This window comes from Rosa chinensis, chromosome 4, assembly GCF_002994745.2.
Source record: "Rosa chinensis cultivar Old Blush chromosome 4, RchiOBHm-V2, whole genome shotgun sequence".
Taxonomy (NCBI): Eukaryota; Viridiplantae; Streptophyta; class Magnoliopsida; order Rosales; family Rosaceae; genus Rosa; species Rosa chinensis.
This window is the reverse complement of record NC_037091.1, coordinates 61,506,126-61,516,493: the sequence shown is the minus strand read 5'-3', so window position 1 is coordinate 61,516,493 and position 10,368 is coordinate 61,506,126. Positions and strand designations below refer to the sequence as shown.

The 10,368-nt window shown below is 40.7% G+C and overlaps 3 protein-coding genes across 3 annotated transcripts; 2 read left to right on the top strand and 1 right to left on the bottom strand.

Annotated features, from left to right (window-relative positions):
• Window positions 1-383: 383 nt before the first annotated feature.
• LOC112197306 lies at window positions 384-1,670 on the top strand. The gene has a single exon (XM_024337925.2). It carries the CDS (start codon window positions 525-527, stop codon window positions 1,509-1,511), a length of 987 nt encoding a protein of 328 aa, XP_024193693.1. The 5' UTR covers window positions 384-524; the 3' UTR covers window positions 1,512-1,670.
• A 662-nt stretch (window positions 1,671-2,332) lies between these two features.
• LOC112199717 lies at window positions 2,333-3,355 on the top strand. The gene has a single exon (XM_024340692.1). It carries the CDS (start codon window positions 2,333-2,335, stop codon window positions 3,353-3,355), a length of 1,023 nt encoding a protein of 340 aa, XP_024196460.1.
• Window positions 3,356-4,228: 873 nt separating this feature from the next.
• LOC112196703 (probable protein S-acyltransferase 22) lies at window positions 4,229-9,177 on the bottom strand. Its single transcript, XM_024337119.2, has 9 exons — window positions 8,471-9,177; window positions 8,260-8,373; window positions 7,065-7,469; window positions 6,685-6,753; window positions 6,530-6,601; window positions 6,289-6,417; window positions 6,083-6,163; window positions 5,793-5,981; window positions 4,229-5,338 (listed from the first exon to the last, which is right to left on the bottom strand). The coding sequence occupies exons 1-9, from the start codon at window positions 8,510-8,512 to the stop codon at window positions 4,556-4,558; spliced, it is 1,884 nt and encodes a 627-aa protein (XP_024192887.1). The 5' UTR covers window positions 8,513-9,177; the 3' UTR covers window positions 4,229-4,555.
• Between the last annotated feature and the right edge of the window lie 1,191 nt (window positions 9,178-10,368).

Sequence of the window (10,368 nt, the reverse complement as noted above, 5' to 3'; positions counted from 1 at the left end):
AATAAAAAATTGCCTTCTATGTCATCGGCCCTATTTAATATTTCTCTTTCTCAATTAAACAAAAAAAGAAAAAGGAATTTAAGACCTAGAAAATAGAAATGTAACCTCAAAATATCATGTCTAAAACTTCAGAATCTTCCTCCGTGTTACAATGCTACAAAAATCGTCCCAAAAATACAAAAGTCTACAACTTCACTAATATATCTCATTCGGATATTGATTAATATAATCAGTCAAAACTTCAAATTCAATGTAGAAAAGTCATCGGCCCTATTTAATATTTCTCTTTCTTAATTAAAGAAAAAAAAAAACAAAGAAAAAAAAAATTCAAGACCTAGAAGGCTAGAACAGGTTTCGTCGAAATATAGCTTCGGTGACTTGTGACCCAGTCCAACCCATTCATTTCTCATCCCAAACCCAGTTCACACTTGTATACAAAAAACCAAGCTCTTCCATCCAAATTATCCAACTTCATAGCAACTCCGTCAAGTTCTTCCATACCAAACCACGACGTTTATTCCGCCATGGCAAATCCGTCTCCACCCCTAAACTTTCGGACAATCCTCACCGAATCGAGGCGCATCATCACCGCCCACTCCCGCCACTTCTTGGCTCTCTCCATCGTCTTCCTCCTCCCCATCTCCGTCTCCTCCTTTGTCTACCCAACTCTCCAAAACCTCATCGCCGAATTGTTCAAGATTTCCAACTTTGACCAACCCTCTCTTCCCACCAAGACCCTACTCCTCGCTCTTGCTTTCGCCCTCTTCGTCTTCGTCGTCTCTCTCTTCGCTATCGGCTCAATCACGTACAGCGTCTTCCACGGCTTCTATGGCCGCCCGGTCAAGTTCATATCGGCTGTCCAATCCGTCAAGGTTTCGTTCTGGCCAGTATTGGGTACTGTTCTTGCTTCCCACATCGTCTTTTTATTGGTTGTTCTTGTTGCTGGGCTGTTCTTGTTCTTGGTGGTTGGATGTTTTGAGATGGTTGGTCTCGAAATGGAGTTCTCTTCGCCTTATTTCGTTGGGATCTGTGTTGTGGTTGCGATTCCTCTGTTGCTGGTTTTGTTGTATCTTCAAGTGAATTGGACTCTGGCTGGTGTAGTTGCTGTCCTCGAACCGCGTTGGGGGTTTAACGCATTGAGTCGGAGTGCAAATTTGATCAAGGGAATGCGAGGGGTGGCGTTGTCTTTGATGGTGCTTTTCGGGGCGTGGACTGGGATTTTGGGGTTCTTCATCTCGAAATCTGAGTTGGATTTGGATGGGGCTACTACTGATGGGTGGATGAATTGGATGAGTTTGGCATCTGTTTATCTGATTTTGTATTTTTCGATGGGTCATACGCTGGCACTGCTCTATCATGCTGCTGCAAATACGGTGTTGTTTTTGTATTGCAAGACTCTGCATGGAGAGCTTGCGTTGGAGATTGGTGAAAAGTTTGCGACCGAGTACGTGAGCCTGCCTTTCGATGATGGAAAAGTTCCTCATCTTGTTTCGGTTGCCAATGCTCTGTGAGGATGAGGTTAATTAGTCACACACTGAGAATGGTTCGCAGTCCAGTCCTTGTTATTGTTAGTGTAATCAAATGGTGAATAATGCAAACGATATGATACTTGTACATGTAATGTTGTGGCAAGAATTGAATGATATCTGTGTTTATTTTTTCGGTCAATATGATCTTTGTGTTTTTTTGAATGGATGATCTTTGTGTTTATGATGGTGGGACTATGTGTTTTGTTTTTTTTTGGGTCAAACCAGAACCTTCATTAATAAAAGGCTAGTAAAAAAAGGCTCAAGAGAAGTCTAGTTTGAAGGGCAAGGGGAAAATTTAATTTTTTTTTAGCTTTAAACTTTAGCCTATTACTATGCATACTAGTCCATAGTGAAATACTGGAATAGGCTTGTTTTTTAATAAGTGAGCAAATGAGTAAACTGTAGACCTATCTTATGTATCGTCGTGATTTTCATTACAACTTTTTGTCTGTCTATAGATGACAGCAAAATAATATGTAATGATTATTTTAATCTAACCATAAATATCATCAAGAAATTCAACCAAAAAAAAAAAACCTTATATGTAGCCCTATTTAATATTTCTCTTTCTTAATTAAGAAAAAAAAAAAGGGAATTCAATCCAAAATATAGCTTTGGTTTGACCTGGTAGAGGCGCGCACTGACCATGACCCAGTCCAACAGTCCAACCCATTCATCCCATTTCAGCTCGAACAAGCAAAACCCAAGTTGTCACTTCCATCCAAAATATCCAACCCAAAACTGAAACTTGACCATCCTTCTTCCTCCTTCACCCGCAGCCAAACGACGACGTTTCTTCCGCCATGGCTTCTCCACCCCTAAACCTCTGGACCATGCTCACCGAATCGAAGCGCATCCTCACCGAATCGAAGCGCATCATCAACGCCCACTCCCGCCACTTCTTGGCCCTCTCCGTCGTCTTCCTCCTCCCCATCTCCTTCTCCTCCGTCGTCTACCCAACTCTCCACAACCTCATCGCCGAGCGTATACCGCACAATACCCAAAAATTCTTCTTCAGTATTGACCAACCCTCCTCCCTCCCGACCACCAAGACCCTACTCCTCGCTCTCGCTTTCGCCCTCTTCGTCTTCGTCTTCTCTCTCTTCGCTCTCGGCTCAATCACCTACAGCGTCTTCCACGGCTTCTATGGCCGCCCGGTCAAGTTCATATCCGCTGTCCGATCCGTCAGGGTTTCGTTCTGGCCAGTATTGGGTACTGTTGTTGCTTCCCACATCGTGTTTTTGTTGGTTGTTCTTGTTGCTGTGCTCTTCTTGTTCTTGGTGGTTGGAGTTTTTGAGATGGCTGGCCTCGAAATGGAGTTCTCTTCGCCTTATTTCGTTGGGCTCTCTGCTGTGGTTGCCATCTCTGTGTTGCTGGTTTTGTTGTATCTTCAAGTGAATTGGACTCTAGCCGGTGTAGTCGCTGTGGTCGAACCGCGTTGGGGGTTTAACGCATTGTGTCGGAGTGCGAATCTGATCCGGGGAATGCGAGGGGTGGCGTTGTCGTTGGTGGTGTTTTTCGGGGCCTTGTCCGGGATTCTAGGATTCTGCAGCACGGTTTCGGAGTTGGGATTGGTTGGGGCTACTGATGGGTGGAGGAATTGGAAGAGTCTGGCATTTGTGTTGCAGATTGTGGTGTTTTCGACGGCTCATATGCTGGTACTGCTCTATCATGCTGCTGCGAATACGGTGCTGTATATGTATTGCAAGGCTGTGCATGGAGAGCTTGCGTTGGAAATTGCTGAAGAGTTTGCGAGCGAGTATGTGAGCCTGCCTTTCGATGATGGAAAAGTTCCTCATCTTGTTTCGGTTGCCTATGTTCGATGATGAGGATGAGGTTAGCTAGTCACCCACCCTCCGACAATGGTTGCTCTTGTTAGTGTAATCAAATGGTGAATAATGCAAACGATGTGATACTAGCTTGTACATATATTGTTGCGATATGAATTGTATGATATGATTGATATCTGTGTTTAATTTGTTATTTTGGGGCAACATGATCTGTCTTTATAATGGTGGGAAATGGATGTCTCTGTTGTCCGCAGATCATCTTGGAGTTTAATGTAGCTCCATAAGGAGATTAACAAGTACCACTGTTGTGTGTAAATCATTTGCATTAGTGTATCTGCAATACTATTATCTGTTGGACAGTAAAGGAATGAAATCCTTCTTATGCAAATGATCCAAGCCTCAATGCACTCTGTCCTTCAATTTACAACTAAATGCTTAGTTGCAGCGGTTAAAAACACTGTGATCCAACTCTTGACCAGCGTTTTGGTCCTCTTTCCTCGAGTCTCATTTCTTCTCCTCTTCCTCAACTTAGAGCAGGTGATCAAAGAACAAATGACCAGGACATCTTGAAGAACATCAGTGGAATTGCTACCCACTTTTTCTAGGTAGAAATTTGGTTGGTTGGTTAGTCTTACTCCCATAATTTGTGCCATCTTGTAGCATAACCTACTAGAACTCTTTTTAGTGATCTTTAAGTTTGATTTGGGTGATTGAATTTTGTTGTAAAGTTTGAATGGTTCAAACTTCAAAGGAGAGAAAAAGGAAGCAGACCGGGCATTCAGGTCCACCTTTTATCGCCTAGTATGATCAGGAATAATTTTACTAGCATTTTCGGAATGTTTGGCCATAACATCCAGCATACCCAATATTCATTTACAAAAGTTCATTCAATAACTGCAATAAGAGATCTAGCGAAGCTATCCATGAACCATTGCTTTTAAGAAAAGACGACTACACAGGGCAAATTTCAGAGTCTTGTGACAGCAAACTTGCCATTCAGGCAGTCGGTGAAATCAACCAGAATCTGCAATTAAGTTTTTCAGACAAGATACAAAGTGTGCATTTCAGTTAAAACCAAAATCATACAGTTTTCTATACAGCGCATGCCATGCCTTGCCACGAAGCCTCGAAACTAAGATCTCAAGGCCAATTACAGCCCACAAATGAAAGAATATTGAACTGCCCCTCTTGACGAAACCAATCAAAATGACCTAAGTTTCATTAAGACACAATTGATCAGAGCTTTCTACTGTTAGCCAGGCTAGAAGATGCTGCTTTCTGTTTGACAACCCTTTCATCCTGTTCAGAGCCCAAGAGAAGGCTACTCCAGTTTGCTGTTGACCTTTCAACATTTCTGGGAGGAACCCTGTCACTATCTTCTCCACCAGATGCGTCATATCCACCATCACTAGTTGACCTTGACAGTGGGATTCCCTTCTGAGCAGCTGCAATAGCGGCAGGCAGACCTGTTAGCCGCCTTGCCTCTTCTGCTCCTGATGAGGATACCCGGAAGGGATGGATATCAGGTGAGTCTAAACTGCTCTCAGGAGAAGAAGCTGCTATCCCTATGGAGCTTGACATAGCTCGGCTTGTTTGGAAAGCACTCCGAGCTTCAAGCTGAAGAGGGGCCAAACTAGTCGATGTCTCAGTAAAACCTTTATCAACAGCTTTAGCTGTGCCCTTTGTTAAAGCCTCCACAGGAAGGTCAGCTGGGAGGCGCACCCGCTTGGTAGTTCGTCTTCTGTTATTGTCAGGCTTTGGAACCATCCGGCGGCCACTGCTGCCAAAGCTATTGTCTCTTTCCAGTCGAAAAGGAGTATCACGTCTCACAGGCTGCAGGATCTTAGACTTCTTTCTGGCCTCTGCAGCAGCTTTTGATACCTCTTCTGCATTTAATCTTGCCAGAGTCCACGGACTGATCTTTACCGTTCCAGTATTCTTCTTCTTAGTTGGTTCCTCTCCCACCATTTTTTTCCCGTATGAGCTAACAGATCCAGTCTCAGGGGGTACAACATCAAACTGGAAGGAAACCAAAGCAGAAAAACCAATCAGAACATTTGTTTTAGATTCATCTTTAACCTGAATGCTACTGCCATGTTTAGTCTACTCCTATTTACACGAGTAAAAACTAGGTCATTTATAAGAATCTCCACCCTACATCCAGAAAGGTCATGATAATTAAAGTACAACATAGCACCCTGACTTATAGATTTCTCATTAAAACTTATAGAAATGCATTGCAACGATCCCAACTAATAGGCTCTCAGCACAAATTTCAGGCCAAACTGTTTATTGTCTTTTCACTGCTGCTGCTTAAACAGATACCAGCTCCAGCCAAGGGGGAGAAATTTGACAAAAGGTCCATCAATTGGGAATCCATCACCCTTGGAAAGGCAATGAATTTTGAAAGAAGCAGTGTAAACACAAATGAGAATCACTAAAAGATCTATGGTCTGGCAAGCTGCCAAATTACCTGATCTTCAAGGAACAGTCGCGGAGGTGTACACCATGCATTTCGGTGAAAGGTAGTAAAGGAGCTTGCACTGCTTAATCCAGTAAGTGAGCTTGCAGGAGACATTTGGGGACTGTGCTGACCCCCAACTCCTTGTTGCTCTTGCTCCTGCTCCCTTAAAGCAATGATGTAATCATATGTGCTGATTCCCTGCATTGGATTCATTTAAAGATAATCAGCTCGTTAACCATTTATGATATTCACCTAAAAGAAATGTCAAAATGATAATAGGACGCATTTACAATGCTTACCTTCTTTATAAGGAGGATGTGAAAAAAGAAAAGTTGAGCAAGTGGCAGGGTTGCAATCATAGCCAAAAGGGTGCACACTGCCTGCAATATAATCCAAGGAATTGTTTCTCCTCATAAGTGAAAATAGAGAAAGGCTTGAATTTATAGATGGTACATCAGGACTTGAAGCTTAATCCAAAACAAGAGATATACTAGCAGAGACTAACCACGACAATGACGAAAGGCACCAAAGAAAAACTGCTTCCTAACTTTGTAGATATATCCACAGAGATGTGCTTCCTCTCAATAATACAGCAGATAAGCACAAAGATTCCAGTTGACCATTGTAAGATTAGCTGCAAATTGATAATTTACAGAATCATTGGAAAATCCAGTTTATGTTGGTGGTTGTAGGTCTGAACATATGAAATATCCTCACAAAGGCACATAGCGGAGACTTATGCTTACCAAGAGGAGAGAAGTAACCATAAGGGTGAAAAATTGTCGATAATTCTTTTTTCCAATACAGTTGTTGAGCCACTACAACGTGAACATGTAATTGCCATTACAGGAACTATGTAAGCACAATAAAAGAATATACAACAAATCAAAATCCTTCATACCCTGCAGTGATGATCAAAACGGTCAACACATTTGTCACAAACTCTGCAGTGCTTGCTGTACTTGAAAACCTGTATCAAGGAAACACCATGTGAGCATGAGGAGATATTAACAGTACAATCATTCTAGACACATCACTTTTTATTCGAGCTTCCATATTTCTTTGTTCTTAGTCTTGAAGAAGAAGAAAAAGCGAATTAATCATTTTCAATTTATAAATCTCCTAGGTGAAATGCCAAGGCAGCATGCCAAATATCTACATGGAATGTCATCGAACTGATACCTCAATGAGTCCTTTAACTCTAGTTGTTATAGATTGAAAAACACAACTGAATACTTGTGTGGAAATCATGAATCTAGGCATTTAAGAGCATTTACACACCTCAACTTCACACAAACTGCAATAGAACATGCCTTCTTCACTCATTTGGTGCAATGAAGATTCTTCACTTGATCCGGAGCAATCGCAGATATAAGCACATGGTGAGAAAAGCAACATTAAGCAAGACGAATTTTCTGAGGAAGCACCCTTCACTTCAATATCACTGTTGGACGCTTTTGAAGTACCAAGTTTGCCAAGTGCATCCTTGTCCAGAGGTCTTCCTCCAACTGTCACATCATTAGCTTCATGCATCGATGATGTTGATTCCCCACAAAGTTTAGAATCTTTGCTTCTAGGATGCTTTTCATTGGCCGGAATATTGAGATATTTCTTTGACCTAAAAACTCCTGGATCTGCGGGATCAGCAGCTGCACACCATATATATAGGCTGAAGACACATGTAATCTGGAAAGAAAAGAAATATTACTTGATAGGACATTTGTAATAATACCGGATTTAATGGATGTAAATTTATGACAAATTACATATCTTTTGTTAACTGGCATTCAGATAAAGCACTTGGAGCCTCCAGATTTCATATCTCTAAACCTCAATCTTTAGTCAGCTGAGTATACTTTTTTCTATTTTACTAAATACTTTTTGGAATCACGATTCACCAGATATGTTGAATATGTGTGGGTCTGAATTATCACTTAAAACAAATGTGTTGGTTCTAAATCTCAAAGCCATGAAAATAAAGGGCATTAAGTGTGATGGATTGACTCCTTGAAGTTCAAATTGACTAAAAAAAAATCGGCACACAATTAGTTCGATATTAAAGCAATGGCGCACAGATAGTCCGCATGAGCTAGTTTGTTCATCTACAGGGTTTTGTAACAATCACTCTACCTCACACAAGCTAATAATGCGCTTCTGTCCACACATCAAGTTTGAAACATGCATAAAAGACCAGCAGGAGTTCTTACAAGACCAAAAGACCAGCACCCATTTTCCTTATCAGACAATACATATTTCAAATAATAAAAATTTTACCAATATAAATTGAACTACCCTGAAGTTCAAGAACAAATAATAAAATTGACCACAAATTGAACTACCCTGAAGTTCAAGAACCCAGATTGGAGAAAGCAAACACATAATTCACATGCCAGGCAGAGAAATCACGGATCTTAAACCCACCAAAAATGAGCAAAAAGTTAATAAACCAAAACAAATTTAAGAAAGGAATGCTTACAAGAGGAGTGTAGAGGCCGATCACAATATACTGGAAAATCTTCTTCCCAACAAAAGGAGCAAAGAAGACATAAAAAGCAAAGGCCAAAGCCAGAAACACAGCTACAGCCACCACCTTCAGATATAAAACAACACCAAAATTCAGCCTTTTCTCTTCTGAGCTATATGTTACAAAACAATGCCAAGATTTCTGAAAACCAAAAAAAAAAAACCTGAAGAGGATGATAAGGGAGCTGCCATCCATGCTTCCTCATTTTCTGGTTTGAATTCTGAAGACCAACACAAGCAGGAAGACAATGAGCGACAAAGATAATGACTTGGGTATGCCTTTAGCTTCTTTGTCTGTATTTATTTAATCAACCTCCACTTTCCCTCATTTTCAGGGAAAATTAAAGCTAATGGCTTCACTATGGAACCAACCCAGAAGAGCTTTCATGGACATTGGAGGGTTTCTAATCAGAAAGGAAAAAAAGGAGCTTTGAAGATATGACAGGTAGGAGGTAGTGGGTTTTGAATGGGTCTCAATGAGAAGGCTTTGTCTGCTTCACTACTCAATCATCAAAAGAGATGAGAGCTTTGCTGGTTTTGGGTTTTTGGGTGTTCTCTTGTTTCTTCTTCTTGCAGGTGCCCTTTTACTTGGAGCAAAGATCTAACACTGAATTGACTACACTGTATACAAAGGAAATGAGAGAGAGAGAGAGAGGGTCTCACTGGTTTTTCCCCTTTGCTTTTCTGGCATATAATTACCCTCAACCCCCACCTCTTTTACTTTTTTCTTGTTTCTAGCGTTACCCTTTTCTCTGGGGAAATCATGTGTCACAGCACAGGCCAGTGTTGCCACTCACAGTTGCAAATTTTTTTTTTTGCTTCTTCTTTTTGTAAATAAAGTTTTGCTTTTTTTTTGGTATTCTCTTTGCTCTGTGTATAAATGGTGATGGTGTTTTTCTGCTGTGGAATTGGATAAATCTTACTTCTTGTAACTCTTTGAGGGTATCCGACAAACACCTCCTTGTATTGAATGCTGTTCATCATCATGTTGTTTAAATTAATAAGGGGGGTGGGTTGGCTTTGATGCCCTTGTAGAGAACAGAGCTTTGATCCAGTGGCCAATTGGAAAATATATGTGCCTACTACTATTTGCAACAAGAAAAGATCCCATGTTGATGATCATGACGACCCTACCTCTCTCTTGTCAGTGTTGCTTTGATGAATGATGCTTCATCTTCAAGTTTGCTGCATTGCAAAGCCATTACTTTCATTTTGTTTCACCAAGGAGAAAAATTAATAGCCAAGTTAACGATCCTGTGTCTGTTAAGTATAGAAACTGCTGCTACATGAAGACAATTTAGGTAAGGCGATCTTGTCGTGTGATAGGTCCGCCCACTCAATTAAATTTTTTTTTTTTTATTTTATGTTTGTAATGCTCCTACTATTAATTCGTGTACATTAAAAATGTTCATAGTACTTAAAAATTTACATACGTAGCAAGCTATCATTTGGTGGTCAAACAAAACCAATGAATAGACCATCATAACAAATAATATTCCTCGTACATGGAGAGGATTGTATGTACCGACAGTGCAAGACCACCAAAACCAATGAATAGACCATCGTAATAAATAATATTCCCCGTCCATGGAGAGGATTGTATGTACCGACAGTGCAAGACCACCAAAACCAATGAATAGACCATCGTAATAAATAATATTCCCCGTCCATGAAGAGGATTGTATGCACCGACAGTGCAAGACCCCCAAAACCAATGAATAGACCATCGTAATAAATAATATTCCCCGTACATGGAGAGAATTGTATGCACCGACAGTGCAAGACCACCAAAATCAATGAATAGACCATCGTAATAAATAATATTCCTCGTCCCTAATTGTAACTATACTCCTTTATCATTTTGGTTTTGACCCAAAGACTCGAACCTATTGGGATCAAATCAGAAATGACCTAATTGTGAGACTTTTGGATTCAAGTGGTTATTTGGTAAACAACTAGAGAATTTTGTTGCCAAAAGAAACCAGTTTAGTGAATTTGGTGAAACTTTTATAATTGCAAGTAGCCAAATTTGAATGTGCCATGTGCCTGCCGCAAGCCTACA

What these genes read in the sequence shown, in the direction of transcription:
- LOC112196703 (XM_024337119.2), bottom strand. Translation starts at nt 8,512, where the DNA reads ATGAGGAAGCATGGATGGCAGCTCCCTTATCATCCTCTTCAG. An exon ending in GCAGTTTGTGTGAAGTTGAG is followed by an intron (nt 6,754 to 7,064) that starts GTGTGTAAATGC and finishes TCCTTGATACAG; the next exon opens with GTTTTCAAGTACAGCAAGCA. An exon ending in TGGTTACTTCTCTCCTCTTG is followed by an intron (nt 6,418 to 6,529) that starts GTAAGCATAAGT and finishes ATCAATTTGCAG; the next exon opens with CTAATCTTACAATGGTCAAC.
- LOC112197306 (XM_024337925.2), top strand. Translation starts at nt 525, where the DNA reads ATGGCAAATCCGTCTCCACCCCTAAACTTTCGGACAATCCTCACCGAA.
- LOC112199717 (XM_024340692.1), top strand. Translation starts at nt 2,333, where the DNA reads ATGGCTTCTCCACCCCTAAACCTCTGGACCATGCTCACCGAATCGAAG.